Source organism: Ammospiza caudacuta, chromosome 12 (assembly GCF_027887145.1).
Source record: "Ammospiza caudacuta isolate bAmmCau1 chromosome 12, bAmmCau1.pri, whole genome shotgun sequence".
NCBI lineage: Eukaryota > Metazoa > Chordata > Aves > Passeriformes > Passerellidae > Ammospiza > Ammospiza caudacuta.
This window is the reverse complement of record NC_080604.1, coordinates 13,748,811-13,771,626: the sequence shown is the minus strand read 5'-3', so window position 1 is coordinate 13,771,626 and position 22,816 is coordinate 13,748,811. Positions and strand designations below refer to the sequence as shown.

Genomic DNA, 22,816 nt, shown 5'->3' with positions numbered 1-22,816 from the left:
CAGGACACACACATGTGTATTGAGTGGCTTTTTTCTTTGTGACATATTGGCTGCACACTTTAAAGATCAGAAACAGAATTTCAGAGCTTTACATCTTCATATTTGCTATCTGTGCTAATAGTGGCTAATAACAGTTTAAATAGATAATATTTCATTTGCTCTGCTCATTAATCTCAACATTTGTTTTTCAGACTATTTTGCTCAGCTATTTCAGACTGATTGTTAAAATCCTATTTTATTTTAAAGTGTTGTAGGGAAGGGTGGTCTTTGGAAACCTTCTTGGCTGTTTGCATTCCCCATGAGTTACAGCTGACCTTGTCCTCATTCTTGCTGAAGGCACTGAACTGAGCAAACCTTGCACTGGCTGGTTAATGTCAGGTCAGGTGTGAACACCCTGCACATGTTTAGAAGTTTTCATGAAATATTGAAAGAGAATCTCTATTAGACAAAATACTGTGTTTTGTTTACCTTGGTTAGAAACAGCACTCAGTTAAAATCTGAAGTCTGATAAAAGCGTATGACCCTGCATGTAGGTAAATGTGTGTCCTTGTATCTCTTACTGTTGTAGGAAACTTTTGCCTCAAAATCTTCTGACTTTTTTTTGTCAGTGGGGAAATCTGAATAGGAACATTGGTGCAAACAGGGCAGCAGGAGACTGAACCAGCTGTGCTGTGTGACAGGCCTGCAGCTGCATTAGTGGTTATTCCAGAACCATACAGAAGCTGGAGAGATTTAATAAGTGTTACTCTGAGAGTTTCTCCTTAATTTTGGTTTTAGTAAGAACTGTGAGTTCTTTGGTGTTCAAGGAAAAGAAGAGGAAATCTTTGCTCCTTGGTTAGTGCTGTTAATAGGAAGATCTGAGGAAGGTTCTGTTAATACCCTGACTAAAATTAGGACAGGCTATCTCTGTTGAAACATACCAGAAGAAAATCTTGAACGAATACCCAAAACTGTGCTTCTCTGACCAAAAGGCCTGTGAATTGAAGCAGGTCACTTTGAATTCCTCAAAAGGTCACTTGCCCACAGTCAACACTTGCAAAGGACAATGCTCTCAAAAGCAGAGTGGCCTGTATTGCCTGCAGACCAGCAAGTGAATTCACAACAGTTCATTTTAAGAAATAAATGTAATTATAAGATACAGTATCTTTCAAAAATAATGAAATGGTACAGTAGTAACTGTGCTTTCGAGATAACTCTGTCAGTTGTCATTGAGGGATTGTGGGTCCTGGAGTGGCTTATCAGTACATGCAAACAGTGTGATACTCAGCAGTTGTACAAACAAAGCTGATCCTGTCGCTGGCAAGCAGTAAAGTGTGTGATGATGTCATATTGTTTTTGTTTGTTAATGATGCTTCCTGGCTCTGCTGAGGGTCTCCATACATGCCTGCAGTATCTAATGTTTCAAATAACTGGCAATGGTTTCTCTGTTCCAGTGATGAAGTGGATTTTTCTAGTGTTACTTTTTTTTTTTTTAATAAACCACTAGATAAAACAATTGCAATTAGAATTTATGAAAAAAAAAATTTACCTTGACTTTAGGTATTAGCTGATTGTCGTGAGGAAGCTGTGATCTTTCTGCAAATGCAAGCTAGCAAGGGGTTAGTCATGTGGTTCTACAGGCAATTGGAACTGATGTTTTTCCACTAAAACCAAAGGAATTGTAAGATTGAAGAACTTATACTTTTCACTTCACTAATTTGAGTGATCTGCTATCTGATATTTCTCAGAGAGCAAAAAAATTGCTTCCTGTGCTTCCTGAAATTACAGCTTGTGATGTGGGTGTTGTTAGCTCTGTCCCTTGAAGAGTAAATCTTGGTAGATGCAAAAAGTACTCAATATCATGACATAATTCTGTTCATCTATGTTATCTCTACTGATCTTTCAGAGATAAACCAGTTTTTCATATATTGTGGCTCACCATACTGATGTTGCATCTTTTCATGGGTCCAGATAAGTTTTTACTCATGAGGCTGCTCCACACACTCAAATTGCCCTGACACAGAGCAGTTAGTTTGTAGAGCTGCTTGGTGAGAGCTGGCAGTGCTCCTTTAGAAATGCCATCTCCAGCAGAGCCAGGGTCATGTGCATGGGGCTGGTAGCCCTGTGAGCAGCCCTCCTGAAGGAGCCTGTGCCTGCAGTCACAAAGTGTCTGTAAAGAGCCCTGTGCAGGAGCCTGGTCTGTCTCTGTGTGTCTGTTTGTGTGTGTGTGCCCTGCTGTATTGCTGTTCAAACCATGCCCCAGAGTGTGCTGTGGGTGCTGCTTATCTGGACCGGCCTGCAGTGCCATCCTTTCAATGCTTCATGGAGCTTTCTGCAATGTGAAATGGCATTGTTAAAGCCTCACTGTGCCTGGGTACCTCAGGTGCAGGAGGGGGATTAAAGGCTCTTCATGTATTAAAATGCATGTACATAAGAGCAGGGTTTCAAAAATTTATGTTCAAAGTTTAGGTCCATTGGTAAGCATTAGTAAGCAGTAAATATTTAAATATCATTTTTTATAAATGGCAGAACCTGATAGGCAAATTTGGCTTTTTCACAAAACCCTTGTGGTGCTGTTTGGCAAAGATAACATGCTGTATCAAAGTACCAATAAACCCCCAGATGAGTCAGAACGTGCAGGTTTTTATCTATTCTGTGTCCTTTATTTAACACCAAGCCAACATTATGTGGGACATCCAGTCTGAAGCTGTAACCCTTAGGAGCACTCATGTTTGAGACGTGGCTTTGTCCTTTACCTGGTTTTTGTTCCTGAACAGAAAGATCCTGGAAGTTCTGCAAGGCAAAAAGTTGTGGTTTTGCCTACCCCTTCACAGTGCCTGTACTTCAGTAGTGTCAAGAGGATAGAAGTGTGTTGAACTTCAGTGTAACTGCCTTCAGTGTGTCTTGTTTTGGCTCATAAGAATATTTTTGTTTTTAAAAAATGTATTAATTTTTTGTAAACTTCCTGTCAGCAGAATAAGAGAACTGGCTGGAGAGCCCAGACCTTGCAACCTTGTGACACTTTCCTGGTGTCATTTGAGGAGAGAAAACAATTTTGTTTCTTATTGCCCAGGAAATACTGAAATTCTCGGCTGAAAAAATGAGCCACAAATGTGGAGGGTGATTATAGCCCACACATTTCTTTGTGATTCACACCTTAAGTGTATTTTAGAGCCAGTGTGACTCTGCAGTGAGGAGAATAATCTGTTCGCAGCTGTTGATGAGTGTGATCTTGGTGGGAGGTAGAGGCAAGACACAAGTCAATAAAAATGCCAAACAATCTTTCAGTAACTATTTCATGTTGCAAGCTCACAGCTGGACATCGTGATCACAGAGCAGCATGGAGCAGCTGAACACTTTGCCAAATTTGTGCTGTGTCTATTAAGGATGGTGCAGCAGAAAGGAGCTGTGCTGTGCACTGTGAAATATGGTTGTGCAAAGCAGATGTTCCTCCTCTTCATCCTTGTGTAACAACAGTAAAATGCCCTCAGAGCTGGGTTGTTGAAGGGCTGTGTTATTTGGGGCTGAGCAGGGATTACTCATTGCAAAGTTCCCTAAGCCCTGCTCCACTGTGGCTGTGTGCACACACCAGTGCTCCCAGTTTGGAGCTGGCTGCCCAGTGTTCTGAGCCACAGTTCTGTGGGTTCAGGTTACCAGACCTTTGCCTCTTCCCTGTGCACCTTGTGAATCCTCCTCTCTGCCAGCCAGAAGGAATTGCCCCCCTGTGCTGTGCTGGGAGGGCACCTGGGCAGGGGCTGTGCAGTGGGGTGAGCTGCTGGGGTTGGCAGCACTTGGGAGCTCAGTGCAGCTCTGCTGGTTCCCACTGTGTTGCTTTGGGAACAATAACTGCAGGGAGGACAGCTGGGGAGTCTCACGTCAATCTTGTATCTGTGTGCTGTCTTACAGCTCTCTTGCTGCATTTCTCTTGCTCTAAATCTTTCAAAGAAGGGATCTCATAGCTGTTTTGTAATAATGCCTTCTGGCATACCAGCTTGCTTCAATGTTTCTGTTCTTTTAATATTTATTTCTGAATTACCTCAGGAAGAATAGCCTAACAGCTTGAGAAATACGTATGTTGAGATTTCCTAGCTGAGTCCTACTGATCCTGTTTGCTGGCAGCTGCAGCTGAAATTGTTGCTGTCCTTGTGTAGGAGAGCAGATGGATTAAAGCCATGTGTAAATGTGGGGAAAGAGCTAGAATTTAACCCCAGGTCCCCTTTCTTCACTCTGTGGCCAACTAGGTTATGCACTGACAGCTTCACAACAGTGGTGTAACACCAGCAGTGTTTGTCATCCCCAAAATGCACTCTGCCTCCTAAATATGCTTCTAATCTTGCAGACTGGCACCAGGTCTCTGCATGGCAGGAGGTGAGTGACCGGGTACAGGTTAAAACCCTGTGATGAAGCAGAGCTTATGAAGTGCTGGTTGACAAAACCTTTCTGTGGTATTGAGAGTAGCAGTTGCAGCTACAGTCTCTTAAATGGCATTTCTTACCTGCTGCAGCCTGCAGTCTGTAATCAGGAGAGGGCCTGAAATGTCAGACAAATCATAATCTGTCCTCTGTGTGAAACATAAAGGTGGAGGGCTTTTTCTCACTTTTATAAAAACTTGACTGAACACAAGAAATAAAGAAATACAGTGTATATGTTTTTGTTTTAAGACTGCCTGGTTTTCCTGTTAGATGAAATTAATTTGAGTTCAGTTTTGAAAGCAATCTTCTTATGCTCAGAAACCTATAATAGGTATGAAAGATTTGGGGTGTTCATGGCAGGTGATGTGAATCCTCATGAGTTTTCTACTAGGATTACATATTGGAAGTCTGCTTACAAGAGGTAGATCAAAGGACAAAGTGTGGTCCAAAAAAAAAGCTTTGGGTTGCCCTTTCTTAATTCTTGATACTGCTGCAGTTTTTTGAGAAACCCTCCAGTAAAAACAAGGCAGTCACATAATTTTTCCAGTAGGGCATGGAGGGAGTCAGATCTACTTTCCACAAGAAAAACAAGTATAAAATGAATTTTTTTTTTTCATTTGTGGGTTACTTTCCTTACCTCAGCATACTGAGGAAGCATGTCTGAAGGGATTTTTTCTTCAGTGAAATCACTCAATACAAATTATGGTTTCTTTATAAGGTGTTACTCTACTGCCAGCTCAGCTCAGTCTCTATTTTGCCATAGTTTCTCACCAGTAGAAACAATTTCAGAGGCTTTTGCCCTGTGTGCCTTTCCTGTTGTAAAGAATTTTAGTATGTTTTTAGAGGTTTGGATGCAACACACAAACTAGTATCTTTTGAAGTTCATCCTTTCATTGTAGAGCTAACAGAAACTATTTGTGGATTAAAACAAATGCTTCTCAAGATTAATCCTATTTGTTTAAATCTATTTGTATAAAAACCTTTGATTAGGGAAAATAAAAGAAGTGAAAAGCTACATTTCTTTATGCCAGATTTGTGTTCTTCTTGGGCAGACATTTCAGTGCAATCCTGATCTAACAGGAATTGTCAGCTTGGTGCAAAGCCGTGGGATGTCAGCTCCAACCAGACTCTATCATCTCCAACTCATTCTGAATTGAATCTTTTTAAGAATCATGTGATGATCATTGTTTTAAATTCCTGATACCATATCTCTGCAAAAATGAGGATTGAAATGCACCTCCAAAAAACAGGCCTTCCCTTTGAGAAAAGTTAAATGAACTGATGAGATATGCACATGATATAAATATGCTTGAGCAATTTCTGTAGAATATAAGCTCTTCAAAAGATGGTGGTTTTTTTTACTTTTAGGAAACATTTCTGTCTGAATTAGTGATTGTCAAGGTGGCATGGTTGAAAAGATTTTCTGCTGTAAAGAGATGAAACATCAGCTCTTAAACACCTTGGCTTATCTAAGGCAGCAAGTTGAGACAATTGTTTTAGAGCCCTCTGAACACAGCAAGGGACCTGCAGAAATTCTTTGCAAACTCTTTTGATACTGTTTTATCCTAAAGAGTGCCAGACTCTCTTTCACACTTCAGAAATGTGAGAATTTTGCTTATCTTGGAGACTAAAGAACCTAGAAGATAAATGGAGATGGAAATAATAATGAAAAAAAATATTGTGCACTCTTCCAGAAAATGGATACATTTGTGTTTGATGCAGTGGCATTATGATTTTGTTCCGCTTTCAGAATCTGATTTTGTTCAGCACTATGTAAAATCTTCAGACTTTTTTTACAATTCCTGTAGAGCCTTTTCCTTATGCAGAGCAGCTTCCTCATGGCACCCTTGCTCTGTGCATAGGCACTGTGCCCCTTTTCCAGAGCACTGATCAACATTTGGTGCCATTCCTGGCAAACAGCAGCCCTCCATAAGTCAGGGTTAAACTGGTGGAGGTTTGGAAGAGGCTTTGGAGGTGATAAAATTCCTGTTTTAAAATAAAGCTGGAAATGGCAGATTGGATGAGATTCTGTCTGTTCAGCTTTGCTGCCACATCATGGAGAAAGAAGTTTGGTCTTCAATCTGAAATGTTCCAGGTTCAGATTTGGACTGGGCTTATCTTTGATATTAAAGTTTTAAGCTGTTGGTCCAGAAATGAGAATGAGGAAAAGTAAAAAAATTAGCATGACTATTGCTTTCAGCTTCTAAACTTTAATAAATTTAATCCCAGACAGAGGAGTTTGGGAGAAGTCAGGCTATATAGAAGCACTGGCATAATTGATGGGTTGCAGGCAAATACTGGAAGAGTGCAACATATAGAATAAACATTCCCCTTTGCACTGGAGTCTGTAGAAGTATTTCACTGAAAGAAGCTGCTGCCAGCAAGACACCAAGTGGGCTGTGGTACTGCCTTTTTTGGTTCTTGGGATTCTGAAATGAGAACAGGAAAGTTTAAACAAAGCAGACAATTTATCAGAGGCATAATTTTTTTAAATTTGTTTTGTGTCTGAGACAAAGCATTACTGTTCCTGAGATCTTGTGGCACCCAGTGATTGGTAGGGGACTGAATCAATGCTCTTTCTGAAGTGTTTTGTAAGTTTGAGGTGCTTCATTGAGTGAAACTTCTGTCAGGGAAATGCTTCATTGGACAGTGTGCCAGCAGTATCAGCTTCTGTACATTGCTTCTTCAGTACTGTAAGATACTGAATTTATACACATGGACCAAACTTCTGACTGGAATGGTATTTTTCTGTGTTCAGCATGGTTTTGCTCCTGCTTACAAAGAAATACTTCAACTGCTCTGGGGTATTATTGTGGAAGAACTGGCTGACTTGGTACAATCATTCAGTCATTGTGAGTATGCAGTCATTGAAGAGAGGCTGGGGAGCGCTGCTAATCTATAGAAGCAGGCTTTTGTTAAACATTTGTTTTTCTTCTCATGCTTGTTTTCTGGAATCTCCTCAGTAGTGTTGGCCCCTGATGGTATTTACATTTGTAAATTCTTCTGAATTCCCAGCCTTGTCAGTGAGCAGGACATAGCATGTGGTGAGACTCCACTCAGCAGGCACAGCCCCAGCCTCACCAGCTGTCTGCTGCTCTCCTATCCCTCTTCCTTACAGTGTGAATGTTACCTGTCTTTAATCTGTAAGAACTGGTACTTTGTGCCAAGGACACTGTGCATTTGTTGCTGCAACTGTCTGACTCTGGGACTTCTGTTTTGCAAGATCACATATACTCCAATCAGGTAGTATGAAAAAATTTTTCTGCTTCAGGGCTTTTATGAAAGTGGTCTGATGTCATGGATCAGACTTTATGAATTGAAAATTTCTATTTTTTATATTCTTGTGTGCTTTGTATTCTTGTGTGCTTTTAGGATGAAAGTACTAAAATTAGCACTACAGCTGATCCAGTCAGTGCTTGTAGTTGGAGTTAAATAGGAATAGTCACAGAAGCTTTGTTATTCTTCTAGATCTGTTAGTCTGCATCCCTCTGGAGCATTAATTCCGCATTTTGCCTTATGTATAATTTGGCTCAAAAGCATTTGATTGTGTTAGGATAGTTTGTTAGACTTCAGAAATGTCTGCTGGTATTTGTCTTTCTCTTTCCATACATCTTCAGTCTTGAATGTACTTGACTCCTCCTCAGGGAACAACTAACTCCATGGAATTGTGGTGCTGCAACAAATGCTATACCTCAGGCTCTGAAAATCCAACTGAAAAATACTCATTTTCCTATGTTACAAATCAGCTTCCCATTTAAGTCCAGCAGTTTTTCTCCTGTCAGTTCTTCCTTCCTGCTACTGAGAAATAGTTTCATTACTGCTAAAGAATGATTCATTAGCATGTGGTTTGCATTTGTAGGAAGCCAGTCTTGTAGAGACCACATTCCTGGTGCTTGTTTGTTTTACAGACTGAAATGCAGATGTTTTCCTTGTACAGACAAGTCAGAGGTGTCTGTCTGGGTCTGCCAGGCTGGGGGCTTAAGATAACAGCCCATCCCAGGCTGGCAGTGTCACTGCACCCATGCAGACTGTGTGTGTTGGCAGCAGCAGCCCTGTGTGCCACGTTCCATCTGATCACAGGTTCTGTGCTGGGAGGGAGGGCAATGCTGCCTGGCAGCCTTTGCTTTCAGAGTCACATCACATTGCTGCTAAAGTTGAGGAAGGTGGCATGTCAGGTCTTGCACAGCATGAGCTAGTGCATTGGTTCTCCTAGAAAAAGGGTTATTTGTGTATTGAAAATTGCTCTTTTGTTAGTGGGATTTCTTAGTGGCCAGCAAAGTGGGCACATCAGAATATAGAGATGGATAAGAGTCAATTAAACACCACATCTGCTTTATGAATTGGTGTTGCTCTGATTTAATTCACTGACCCAACTGTCCAGCACTGAAAAATGCCAGTGCAGGATCAGGGCAGTATCATGTGGCAGCTATAGGTCAGTTGTGTTGTGAAACTGCACCTCTTGAGCAGGCTTGACTTAGGAGAGCAATGAATATGCTGCTTCTGGGTGTGCAGAGCCTGTCTGTCTTTGTAGGAGTGACCATTGCTTGTTTTTCCTTGCAGGATTGTGTTGATGTGCTGTCTGTACTACATCACATGCTGTGATTCACCTGTGGCAGGGTTCAAGAGGGCCTGGGGCATTTCAACCAATGATAGGGACTGACAGCTTCTCTAGGAGAAAAAAAAAACAAAAACAACTTTTCCTGCAGCTAGAACAGAAGGAGTTGTTTTCTGTGAGCAAAGTAGAGAGATGCCTTGGTGATGGCTCATCTTGGAGTGAGGGAGGCAGAGCCCTTTGGTGTCAGAGGGTGTTTGAATGCAGAAGTGCAGACACTGAACTTGCCCAGGTGCTTCCTAGCACAAATAGCAGTGAGGAGACAGGCATTGTGAGCCCTGAATTCCCCTGGAAAAGGTCTGTTGTTTGGAGGACACCTGCCTTGTTTGAGCTCTAGGACCTGAAGTGTTGAGCAGCAGGGTGAAGGTCTATCAGCTCAGCAGATGTCTGTCCTCTTGGTGGGTAGGAGACTTTTTTTGCAAGCAGAGCAGTCTGTTTTCTTCTGAAATAAACTAATACATAAAATGGAGGAGAACTTGTTTGCTTGTACCCTTGTAGCATGACTTTAAATGTCACATTGCATACTCTGATGGTGCTCAGGCTAGCAAGGATTGTGCCACTGTTTGCCAAGAGTCCACGTAATGCAAGCAGCTCTCATGGAAACAGGGCCTGTCACTGGAGTTTTCTATCTCCCTCTCCACTCCAGCATGTAACTTTCTTCTCTACAGTGGAGGGCTGGCAAAATGTTTTATATTTTCCCCATACCCTTTGCTGTCCCAGTTTGCCTGTTACATTTGCTGTCACGTTTGCAGCCTGTTGCTGCTTCTCCACCTCAGTAAGGGGTGTCTGTCTGCCCTGGGGTTCCTATTTTGCATTTCTTGTGAGGACCCTGATTGCAGTTTAGTGTGGCCCTCTGGAGTGGGGATGACAGTCAGGACTGGATGTGGGGCTTCCTTGAGCAGTTAAGCTTCTCCAGTGCGTTCTTGATTCCTTCCTCTCTGTGCTGTTGTAGCCAAGTACATGAGTTAGTTTTTGGTACACCCATACTTCATTCCAGCTTTTGTATTGCAGATGTTACTGGCTGTGAGCATCATGTCCAGCAATTTAATGTGAATTGATTATCACTGGGATGTTGTACTGAGATTGTACAATTTTTACATGAAAATCATACTCCTAAGCTGTGGTGTGGCTTCAAAATGTGCAAAGTTTGACCTTTTTTTTTATTTTTTTTCCACCTAGGTATCACATGCTGTTGCAAAGCTAGTATTAGTTAGTTTCCACTGGCAAATCTCAGAGATTTTGGAAAGGTAAGTGTAAATAGTCTTATCTCATCTGTGCTTAGTGCTTTCCCTCCTGGCTTTGCAGAAATGCTCAGGGTGCTCCATAGGTATTTTTGGCAAGTGTCTTTGGACCTGGAAGCAGGACACACAGTCCATTTTAGGGAGCAGAGGAAAGCTACTGATTTGTTGAGGCTGCACTGCCTGTAAGAAATTTTTAAGCAGGGACAGGGTAGTAGTGGTAAATGTCTTTCAGTTTAGGAATTATGATTATGCTAGGAACCCTCTAGATAGATTTATCTTAAATTTTGAGATAGCAGATTGACAGTGCTGCATCTATGTTTATTTAATAAACATATGTTCTGCTTTGAACACAGGAGCCATAAATCATAAAGGAGCACTGACCCTCTACTGATATAGTCTTTAGTAGTACATTCACACTGCAGTTTTTGTTCCTTTTGACCTTAAGTGATTTTTTTTTCCCAAGCTGGCCAGCATCTGGGGAGCAGGGGAAGATAAAGTGAGAGATCTGAGCATTGCAGCTCCCTTGTTTGGTCAGTGTCACTGTAATTAACAAAGCTCTCCAGCTGATTTCAAAAAGAGGGTTCAGACTCAGCCCAAACATATGTGAGAAGTGCATTGGGAGGCACTGCTGGCACAGAACACTGGCTCAGAACTGAACATTGTCTGAAAATAGAGAGCATATCAGCTTGACTCATTCTGCCCAGACATTTTTGGCCCTGTAGCCAGCAACTTTATCCAGAGAATGTATAGAAAATGCATCCTGTCTATGGATGCTGTTGCCTCCTTGGTTACCCTGTATCCTGAAAGCTTTTCCCTGGGGTTCAAGGAGGGTGAGATTCCTGCATAAAAGCTCTGGGTGATCCTGCAGGTTCACTGATAAGGTTTAAACAAGAGGAAATTTGGGGAAGGGTTTACTTCTAAAGTGATGAATTTGCAAATTGTTCTCCAGTTGATCTAGTCCTCAAACTTCTTTCTTGGTAAAAAATGAAATTGTCAAAAGAAAGCTCACTAGTACAACTAAGAAGTGCTGGTGAGGAGGGAGGACTTACAGCAAGGCCACAGCAGTGATGCTGCTGTTTCTGCATTCAGTGAGATATAAGCATTTGTCTGCAAAGGAAATCACAAACAGCAATATATGTTTAATTATATGGCTGCTGATAGACAGCTTCATCTGCCCAAAGGGTGATAATCTGTCACAGAGTAATCACTTAAATAGACAATTGTCTGGAGTTAAAGTGAGACTTCACCAGGACAGCTTAATTTTACAGAGGAGTAGGAGACAGTCCAGAGCCTCACTGGTGTGTGTTATTGTGGACAGTGGCTTGGGACTGCTCTAGGAGTGTGGATGGAAAATCTTAGCTTAAAAATAATTTTTCAGGGGAGGAAGATAGTTGTAGAAAAATATTTATCAAGATGTATAAGGGAAATGTTAATCCATTGCCAGAAGTAGTATTTCTGGTTCTGAATAAACTCTCATAAGGTTTTGTTGAGAGGAGCTCTGCTCTCTGTATGAAAGAGCCTCACACGGGAGACATTTCCACTTTCCTTGTTGAAACCTACCCTACTATTTGCACAGAGACAACTGTTTATTCAGGCAAGAAGGATCAATTTAACGATGCAAAATGTCTTCAGAACTTGATTTGATCATTCTTCAATTGCCTTTTCAGGCACAAGTCTAATCCTGCCCAGTTGCTAGTAGAAGCTCGAGTTCAGCCCACCTCATCCAAACATGTAAGTATGCAAACCATCCTGTCTGTTCCCTTGGCAGACACCTCTGACCCCCCTCCTGGGGGATTGCATTACTAATGGCATCCTCTGCCCAGTGTTAACCCTTTGCAAGCTCTGGTCTGACACTGATTCATTGCTGGGTTTACTTCTGAAATGAGAATGCATTCAAGAGGGTTCTGATATTTAAATAGCAGCTTTGCTCTTGGCTTGCAGGTAGTGGTCAAGAATTACTTTCTTCAAGAAAATTAGGATCATTTTTTGGCACAAGTGATGGCAGACAATGGAAGGAACAGAGTGCAGGGGCTTGGCTGCCTTTTCCAATTCTGTAAAGACACTGAAAGGAAGTTCTGGCTGCACAGAGCGAGCAGAGCTTGTCTGTGTGTGTCTGGAACAGATTTTTTAGAATTTTTTTTTGTCTTTTCTTTTACCTTTTTTATCTTTTTTATCTATTTGCACTGCTCAGCTCAAGGATGCTTAAGCTAAATTTCCCAGTGAATTGTGTTGCTGCTGAGTCAGTCAGTGCTGATATTTGAACCAACAATTTGTTTTTTGTAGCCAGGGCTACACAGATCTTCAGATACTTCCCACCCCCTTTAAATAGAAACTTCCTGTTCCATGCTTATGGATTTCATTCACAGTGGGTGTCTTGGTACAATGAAGAATTACCCTAGGAACACATTGCCATGTGTCAGATTATGGGTGATAAAATACTACATCTGGGAAGCATTCAGGGTTGTGGAGGAGAGGAGATCTTGAAAGTCTGGTTTGGCATCTGTGCTCTCTTGTAACTAGTAGATAGTGGAAAGGTTAAGCTGACAGAAGTGTAAGCTTCATGGGCTCAAATTATCTGCTTAAAGTCCAGAAAAGAAAATCTTTCTGATTTGACATACCTGCAAATTAGTCTGTGTAGTTCAAGATTTATCCAAGTCTTGTGTCAGCTGTCCCTTGATTATTCCCCCTGCAGGGGCTATTCCAACCTCCTTGGCAGGCAAAGTGAAGACCACAGCACATCATTTTAGTCAGGGTCCTGGGTTTGGACTGAACACTCCCAACTTTAATTTACAATTTTGCTCCAAGGAGGTAGGAAGTGGTATAGGAATCTTTTTCACCCAAAACAATGCTTGAGGCAAAACTACTAAACTGAAACAAAACATTACAAATATAAACATGACAAAACTAAGACAAAATGCATGCAAATAATCAATGCAGTGAAGAGCAGTGTAACTCTTCAGTCCTGTTGCCACTTCATCTTTTCATGAAATACCTGTAAGAGGAGAGAGAAAAGAAATCCCAGTCCCTCTTGGACTGGTTTTAAAAAGAAAGAGCCCTCCATCTGGTGTTAATTTTGTGTTCTCTGCCATGGGCATCTGTGGCTAACCGTGGGATCCCTGAGCTTTGCCCTTTGTACAGCAGCCTGACTCTTCATTTGCAACAAATCCTACCTGTCTGCCCTAGGTTACCAGCTGCCCCCATGTAAGAGCAGGTCCTGCCTGCAGTCCCCCCCACACCCCCACAAGCAGCTCTAAGCTCTAAGCAGTAGAGTTGCCTAAAGCTTCAATGAGTCAGGTAGTCCTTTAATCAGGGGGGTTTATTCTCTGGCTCAGCATGGGAGAAGACTGAGAGGTTGCAAGACCCCTCTCATGTATCACTTGGAGGTGAGCCGCCTATTGCACACTCTTGGTCAGATTACCCAGTGCTGGAGTGGGGGTACAGATGGGTTCTCCCCTCCCCAAGGGCTCTGAACCTCCTGCCCAGTGGGCTGTGCTTTGGGTCAAAGACCTCTCTGCCATTTTGCATTGTAAAGGACACTCTGGGACCCAGGGTCCTTGTGTTTCATCCTCCAACAGCTTTATGCTGTCTCCCCCCATCAGTGAAATCCTCCACACATCATGTTTTAGTTTCCTTTGCATGCCTGCTGTATTTTTCTTGCAGCTGAGCCAGCTCAATTGCAGAATAAGGCATTTGTTTAGTTGTTGCAGTGGGTGCTGCCTCCTCACACTCCATCTCATAAACAGCATCAGTCTTTATAAGAGGGCAGAGTTTAGGGAGAGGCTGGGGGTCTGGCTTTGCTGTATCAAGCTCCTCCCAAGGATCAAGGCAAGTGACATCATTGGCTGTAAGGTGCCCCTCTTAAGTGGGTCTGGAAAGCCTCAGAGGCTTCAGGCTCCAGTGGGTGGGATGTGAGCAGTGACCACCCCACACTCACAGAACTTGTACTGCCCCACCCCAAACAAACACTTTAGTTGTTTTGAGCTATTCATAATTTCTCCAGTCTGCTACAAACTCTGATTTTATTTTAGGGAGAAAGATGATATAGTTAAAATGTTAACTTAAACTTGATTTGCCAGGCAATTCATGACAGTCTGTGTGCTAGAGCTCTGTGCTTCAGCTTGTAATGCAGAATGGTTCTGGGGACAGATGCTCCTTGTAAGTGTCTGCAGAGGGACTGACCCTGTAGGGAGAAGCTGTAGTGGTGAGCTCAGGGAGGCAGTTGCAAGGGTTTGTAGCACATGAGCTTTTCAGGCTGAGCAGCTGATCCAGGTAATCAGTGCAATTACAGACTCAGTGAATCTTGTTCTGGTCTGGAAGTGAGGCCACTTAGCACAAATTTGCATTACTTCCTCTTTGATGTGGCCATGCCATGAATCAAGCTCTGTCAGTCATGGTGCTGCTGCTCCATGTCTCCAGCACACAAGTCAGCCTGGAAACTGATGGCAGGCTGGCACCAGCTCCTCCACCAGTAGCAAAGTGGATGCAAAGATTATATGACTTCTCTGTGAAAGAAAAAACTGGAACATAAACTGCAGCTGACAGCTTTGTAGAACCTTGGCTTTGATGATGCTGGGCTAGACCTAGTTCTGCAGGTCCCAGGGGTGAGTGGAGATGTGTTGAAGGCTGGATCTGTTGTCTAGGGATCAGCTCTGCATTACATAGGGGGAAACCAGACTACTTTCAACTACTTTCAGTGGTTTGGTGAAGCAGTAGCAGTTCTGCCTGATTTGAAACAAACACTCTTAATCCTTTTCAGCTGAAGGGATGATGCCTGTTTTGCCAAATGTAGCATAGGCAGAAGATAGGAGATGGGAGGTGATAGTTTGTGAATTCCCTTTCCTCTCCATATAAACACTCCACAATTATGTCTTCCATTACCCTAAATTACTGTCTGGTAAAAGGGCACTGCTAAGTCTGTTTGCAGTGACAGCTGCTCTCCAGAGCCTGTGGAGATAGTCTGGCCCAGCTAACAGAGAATATCAGTAAATCCAGGGAAGGACTAGCACAATGACATGTTTCAAACAAGGTCCAGAGTAAGAAAAGTAAAGGGGGGTTCTGGGCAGCACCAGAGGAGAGGCAGACACTCTTCAGTGACTGTCAGCTTGTGCTCTGTGAGATGAGAGGTTCTTGAGAGGAACTGACTGTTTGGGGCAGTGCAGCACCGCAGCACCCCAGCTGCTCATGAACCTGTTCTGGCCTGGACCTCCCTGGAGACCATTGTCACTGTGAGGGTGATGCAGGTGTGTGAGGATGAGCTGAAGATGCTCTGGGAGGTGTGGATGCTCTCCCTGCACTGCTGCTGTGTCTCTCCCCAGGCAATGGTACATTCCTCCCACCACTGCGCCGTGTGCATGCAGTTTGTCCGCAAGGAGAACCTGCTCTCCCTGGCCTGTCAGCACCAGTTCTGCCGCAGCTGCTGGGAGCAGCACTGCACAGTGCTCGTCAAGGACGGCGTTGGAGTCGGTGAGTTCAGGCTGTGTCTGCCCCACTGGCCATTCTGATGAGTCAAGAGCACGACTGTAACAAGTTAAAAACTGCAAATCTGTTGAAGAGAATTTGCATCTGTGATGATGTACTGTTGCAATGCCCCTGGAGTGCTTGTGGATGCAAACATCTGTTCCCTTTGTGTTGGGGAGAAGCCAATAGTTGCCAGAGTTGCTTTGGGCTTTTCCAAGCCTGTCTTTCATGTTGGCTTGGCAGTAACATGTAATTTTCTAATTTAAGTATCTGACCTTGTGAATACTGGCTGAAGCACTCACTGGTCCTGGATGCACATGTGCCTTGTCATTTTTTGGTGAAGACAGTTGGGCTTCAGCTTTTCAGCAGCCCTGGTTTGGTTCACAGTTGTATCCCTCTTGCCACAACAACAGATGGCACTGAGGAAACTGTGCTGAGTACTCTCTGTGCATTCACCCCTTAGTATGAGCTGCACTGTTCTAAGCTGCTGCTTTCTCTTCTCAGGGGTGTCCTGCATGGCTCAGGACTGTCTACTCCGGACACCAGAAGACTTTGTGTTTCCATTGCTGCCTAGTGAAGAGCTGAAAGACAAATACAGGCGCTACCTCTTCAGGGACTATGTGGAGGTATTAGATTTTTTCAATTTTAAAATACCCTGGGTGAAATCACCAATGACTTGCAGAAATTTTGTTTGAAGTGTCTTGCATTTTTGATTAGAACTGCAGTAACAGCAGCAAAATTGTCCTCAATAGACATGATATGGCTGCTTCTGTAGGACAGCCTCACTGACAAAATGCTCTAGCAGGTTGCCAAAGTAAATTCTGCTGTAAGGTCCACTAACTCCTTGGCTGGGGCTTCAGAATTCTCAGAGTGTTGCAGCTGAGAATTTCAAAACTTCAATCTGATTATTCTAGTCCTTCTTGTTCTTACATAAATATTTTTAGGTTCAGAAAAATAGGTCCCTCAGCTTAGGGTAGTCCAGCTGAATTGGCTTGCTCAATTACATTTTATGTGAGTTTTTTTTAAATTAAAGCAGCAGTTGTTAAGGTTAAATATGCAGGAGTATTCTGGGAACAGACAGGGAACACTTAAAAAGCAGCAAAGCAATATGAAAGCATGGTGTCACCTCTTCTCAATAAGAGGCCCTTTGGGAAGAAATGGCTACCACAGGAGAGCAGCTGAATAACTTCTGGGAGATAAGGAGAAGATGGGAAAAGAGCTCAAATGGAGTAAAATAGTTTGTTTAGTGTCTTTGTGGGGTTTTGTTTGTTGTGCTGGCTTAGTTTTTAACCATCCATTTGAAATCCCTGTTTTAAAGAAGCTGTAAGTAACTAACAAACCTCTTCCATACTTGGAAAGGCAGGATCTGCTCTGATAGCCAAGACCTGGTGACACTTTCCACTCATTTTTAATACAAAATAACTGCTTTGTATGTTTTTGAGGATAGGAATGGTTAAAATTGAACAGATAATGGTCTCCTGCACCTGCTGCTGATCTCACTCCTTGCTGTGTCCACAGAGCCATTACCAGCTGCAGCTGTGCCCTGGTGCAGATTGCCCCATGGTCATACAGGTACAAGAGCCAAAGGCCCGGCGGGTGCAGTGCAATCGTTGCAATGAGGTCTTCTGGTAAGAAACAGAGAAGGTTACAGATCACAGGGAAAGTCTGTGCTGTCCTCAGGGCCAGTCCTTTTGCTTGCCAACAGTTTGGGTGTGTAGAAGGATCTGAAATGCCTTGCTAGAGTTGTTTGTAACTTGAGTTAGCCTGAGTAATTGGACACTTGTGATCTGACTTCTGCAGGTGATCAGACGTCCCCTTGCTTCCTAAACTCCTGGGAACTTGGGTGTTCTGACAACGAGAGAGCACAGCTTGAGTAACCAAGGGGTTACAAATCTACCAGTCTCACATTTTGGCTAGGTTAAAAATTTTCCTACAGAGACAGTAGTTAATATAGATTCTGGTAGTAAACATGAAGTTCTTGTTGCTCTCTGCTGGTATTGAGTTTTTAAGTTTGTTAGAGACCCAGCTTTCTGATATCTCCATGCAAATGGCCCAGGGTATAAGCAAGTATTGTCAAGTTAAGCTAATACAGGTGCCTGGTATCTGCCACTGGAGTCAGGCTACTTGTAAGTGACTGGCCCACCCCAGAATTCTGTAGTCATGTTAGAGGAGACATAGGTGGGCTCTAGGAAGGGACAAGTCAGCTCTCAGACACATGATTTGTCAGGTGTGAGTTCACTTCCATCCTCACTCTGCCTTTACAGAAGGGGGAACTGGAGTTCAATTTTGGTCTTCACATTCTACTAACAGACAGGAGCATTTCCATCCCTTACTGGGCCCCCAGATTTTGGTCAGGAAAACCTCAATCCTTGAGTCATTTCCATAGAAACTGATATGTTTTTTTCTTTTTTTCTCCCCCCTTTTAAGCTTTAAGTGTCGGCAGATGTACCACGCACCCACAGACTGCGCTACCATTCGGAAATGGCTCACCAAGTGTGCAGATGACTCTGAAACAGCCAACTACATCAGTGCTCACACTAAAGATGTAAGGACAGGCACCTGCATGTTATTTCTTGTCCTCTAGCCCTGTCTGGAAGCCAGGATAGAATTCTATACACACATAGCATTGTGTTCTTTTTTTGCAGACTGCAAATCCTTACAGCTCCCTAGGGACTGTCAAGAAGCTTCTGTCAGAAGCTCATGTCATATGTGAGCTAATTACATCCCTATGGCAGTGGTGTAACTCAGCTGAATGCCTTGGGAAAGCTTTGTGTGGGAGGCTCAGTGCCCTTCTGCAGTAAGGACCTGGTGGTCCTTATTCCAGACCTGGTGTGAATGTCTGACTGCCAAGTGTGCTGTCCTCCCACAGGCAAAAGAATTGTGGGTACTTTGAAATGATCAGTGGAGATGTATTTAAAATGGAAGGAGAGGCTGTGCAAAGTCAGTCTCAAATAAGGTAGCAGTGGTGTTTAAGCCTGCAAAACTTTGTGCTGTACTGTGAGCTGGAGGGCAAGGGAAAAAGTCTTGATTTGGCAAAGACTGCAAAATGGAGCAGTTGAAGTCTGTAAATTAGATATTTCAGTACTTCTAGTAGGTTTAGACCGCAAGACAAAGAAATAGTATTACATACTGTGCACACTAGCCTACCTACTATAGAATTGTTGTATAAATGTACTATCTTTATCCTCTAAATTACCTGTTTGAGACTTGGAACTTTTGATGTCTTTTGGGCATTTTGTGGCCTAACTTCAAAACAGTTCTTGGCTACATTTGTGCTGCCATGGCCAGTGGCAGTTGTGACAGTGGTGATTAGCTGCAAGCTTCAGTTATGTTAGGAAAGGGGATACTTAGGTAGACCAGAGATTTCAAGCTCCCTTCTTTCTCTGGAGAAGGTGTCAGCACATGATGATATTGTTTCTGCTATGCTTATTTGTAGAATTTTTATTTTATTGAGCACTATCCTGGCATACATTTTGCCCGACATGAAAATTTATACAAAGTAGCAAAGCTCACTTTCTCCTTTTTACCTATGCGGCCCAAAAAATGTATCTGGACACTCCAGGGTATCTGTGGAGTGGGGATATGTGCAGCTTTCCTGTGGTTAGGCAGATTCTCTGCAGGTAGCTGAGATATCATTTGTTAATGACTGCTGAAGGCAGAATATAGTGACAATTATCTGTAGTCAAATCATACACTGTCATACATGAACTAATTGTGTCCCTGTGCCTGAGGAACTGCAGAGGGGTAACTCAGCAAGACCTTCAGTTTTACATGCAGTAACAACAGTAAATTTGTTTTCTTGAGCAAACAGTCCAGTGCTGCAGTGCAATTTCCTGACTTTGCCTTTCTGCCATTTTTTAAGTGGAACTGTCAGGAGCTGGTGGGAAGCAGGGTGAAAATGCTAATATTCACATATGAGAATATTTCTCATACATGAATGCATATTTTTAAGAAAAAAAGGCAGAGAGGAATAATCACACAAGTGCTGTCATTCTTCAGAAGGCTGCTAGAGTTGGATCTAACAATTGTGTCTGTTTCCTCAGTGTCCCAAGTGCAATATCTGTATTGAAAAGAACGGAGGCTGCAATCACATGGTGAGTAATTCCCTGAACACGTCAAACCTCCCTTGTTCTAAGTGGAATTTTTTTTCCCACACTTTCTGCTAACCAAATGCCTCTTGTCTCTTCTTTTTCAGCAATGTTCCAAATGCAAGCATGGTAAGTTTGGTTTGGAAGCTGTTTTCTCTGCAATGTTTGTCAGTGGTGATGATCCCTTCTCTTTTTTTGTGATATTAAGGCAAATTGTGAACACAGGCTGAAATATTTTAAGCTGAACAGGATATTAATTACAGATTTATGTGTGATAGCTTTTTTTTTTCCCACTGGCTGTGATCTCAGCTGAGTTCTGCAGTGCTGATTCGGCTTTTGCCCCTGACATGTCTATTGGATAGAGAAGTCTCCAGAATATTAACAGTGCAATCCATCTCACAGGAGAGCTTTCCATATAATTGTATTTTTAATCAGCTGAAAATTTTGTCAAACGTAGCCATTTACTCAGATCAGCTTAAGTCCTTCTGCTTAGTGATGGGAATAATGAGCTTCAGCTTAGATTAAACTGCAGGAGCTGTGAATTGTTATATGGAGCTGCAGATGTTGAACTTCTCAGTCCACTCCTGTGCAATTAGCAGCCTGAGTGTCTTTGGCCCATTGTGTGGCTCTGTTCTTGCACTTACCTTTTCATGGCAGAATTAATTTCTGTTGCCTTGGAGTAACATAACTCAGAGGGCTGAATACAACTAAGTGTACTACTAGAAACTATTGTAATACCAGAACCTTATTGGGAAGGTGATTAGAGATGACTGTCCTCTCATTTCCTTTGGGGTTCTTGGCAGCACTGGATGTGCTTTGATGGAGCTCTGTGACAAGGGGGAGCAGGCAAGTGCCAAGATACCATGGTGACTTAGCACTTGAGAAGGCTGATGAACTTGGGAATTACAGTTTTCACTCTCATTATCATAAGTAACACAGGAGGGATTCTTATTGTAGCAACTTAGTCTCCATCTTTTTTCCTTTGCAGCAGAACACTCACAGCCTCACTCTGAAATCAGAAAATTGCCATGTTTTGCTATTTTTATTATTGCTCTCTTTACTCTGCCTTCTTCCTATTTCAGCTGCTTCTAACTCGAAGTGTCATAAGCCACTGACATCTGACCTGGGTTGTTCCCTCCTGGAGAGAACTGAGGGCAGGCTTTCTTTTGCATTACTTAGTTCACTTTTAGATCCAATTGTTTTATTCAGACTGAGGTTTGCATGGGGCAGTGTGCCCATGGTGGGGAGGGTGCAACTCACAAAAGAGACTGACAGCCTCTTCTCTAACCTGGAGTGACAGTCTGTGCAGGGTGCAAGTGCAGTTCTGCCTAGTGGTTTTGGTGTACAGGATGCAGAGCTTCAAGATTTACTTTCCATAGTTGAATGAGAGGCTATGGAATTAAAATCTTCAAGACAGGCTGGTATTTTTGGCTCACTGCTGAGTTCTGTTTTGCAAGATGATACAAAACGTGTATGTTTCTTGGATTAGCAGAAATATCTGAACACAGATGGGTTCTTTCTCCTGAAGTTTTTCTTTCTCAGAGGTTTTTTTCTGTGCATCACAGTGGGTTTTTGCTGTTTTCTGCAGACTTCTGCTGGATGTGTCTGGGAGACTGGAAGACTCACGGCAGCGAGTACTACGAATGCAGTCGGTACAAAGAGAATCCTGATATTGTAAACCAGAGTCAGCAAGCACAGGCCAGGGAGGCCCTTAAGAAGTACTTGTTCTATTTTGAGAGGGTAGGAGACATCTCCTTGGCCAGAGCTGCTGTAGCCTTTTAATGCTCCCTGCCTGGTGCAAAGGTCATTGCCAGCAATCTCCGTGCAAGAAAGTGCCCAAAGAAAATCTGTGCAGAATTTTCAGGCCCTGTTGTTTTTCACTCAAAATCCTGCCCTGGAAGTCCCATTCAAACCAGTGATGTCATACCCAAAGCAATTTGTATTCACTCCTATATTCCCTTGTGCTAGAGAAAATCTGAATTACCTGTGTGCCACTGTACTATGTACCTGCAGGCTGAGTGCTGCTGCAGTAGATAGATATTGCTCCAATCATTTCCTTTCAGGACTGGGGAACTTCTGTTCCTTGCAGTACATCTTTATACAGATAAAAACGAAATAAAATGTACCATGTTCAAAGCTCCATTGGCTGTAGCAAACTTTTTACTAAAATTTCATGTAATCACATTTTTAAAAGTTGCTATCAGAGCATGTCTGTCCACACAGCAGGCTCCATGCACCTGGCCATGCAGAGCAACTCTACAGCAGTGTCTCTAGAAGAGAATGTGGTAGATGTTAAATACTGCTGCATTTCAGTTTCCCCATTAAAATGAGTTTATTCTTCACAGCATGAGCCAAGTCCTGTAGTAAAATAAATGCCTTCATTCCTGGCTCTCCAGACCAACAGGCTTTGGGAAATAGCCATGTTTACAATGTGCACATGGATACTGGAGTTCACTGAGCCCATGTCAAATGTTAATTTAATCTCTTGACCTTCCTATAGAAATCCTTTCAATAGAGGAATCACCATGATTACATTTATTATATTTTATTTAAGTCCTTTCCCCCTCGTTAGACACAAGGTCACTGTGTGACCAGAGGGCATTCCCACTCGGAGGAGCTGGGTTTGCTCCCTGTTCTTGCTGCTGTCATTCTGTTGTCTGCAGCCTCTGCCACTTGCTACTGGAGGTGCTGCCTTGCCATTCTTTCCCACAGCATGTCTTGCCTTGCTGGACTCCTGCCCCACTCCAATTTCTGCTTGCTAGAGCTTGTGCTTTTACAGCATAGTACTCTGTTCTCATGCTGGTTTTTTCCTTTCCCTGTCTCCCCATCTTTTGCAGTGGGAGAATCACAATAAAAGCCTACAGCTGGAGGCACAGACATACCAACGAATCCAGGAGAAAATCCAAGAAAGAGTTATGAACAACTTGGGAACATGGATAGATTGGCAATATCTACAGAATGCTGCAAAACTACTTGCAAAGGTGAGTAATTGTCTCTTGTTTGGCACACAAAGAGAATACATGCCAG

At 42.8% G+C, this 22,816-nt stretch overlaps 1 protein-coding gene across 5 annotated transcripts in view; it reads left to right on the top strand.

Annotated features, from left to right (window-relative positions):
* ARIH2 (ariadne RBR E3 ubiquitin protein ligase 2) overlaps positions 1-22,816 on the top strand; it is a 34,898-nt gene that overhangs the window by 6,525 nt on the left and 5,557 nt on the right. For all 5 annotated transcript variants that reach the window (XM_058813208.1, XM_058813205.1, XM_058813207.1 and 2 more), the window contains exons 3-12: positions 10,183-10,250; positions 11,912-11,975; positions 15,560-15,707; positions 16,206-16,327; positions 17,220-17,329; positions 18,129-18,246; positions 19,745-19,795; positions 19,897-19,918; positions 21,378-21,529; positions 22,627-22,770. In XM_058813208.1, the coding sequence (XP_058669191.1) occupies positions 10,183-10,250; positions 11,912-11,975; positions 15,560-15,707; positions 16,206-16,327; positions 17,220-17,329; positions 18,129-18,246; positions 19,745-19,795; positions 19,897-19,918; positions 21,378-21,529; positions 22,627-22,770 (999 nt within the window). The remainder of the gene's footprint in view (positions 1-10,182; positions 10,251-11,911; positions 11,976-15,559; positions 15,708-16,205; positions 16,328-17,219; positions 17,330-18,128; positions 18,247-19,744; positions 19,796-19,896; positions 19,919-21,377; positions 21,530-22,626; positions 22,771-22,816) is intronic.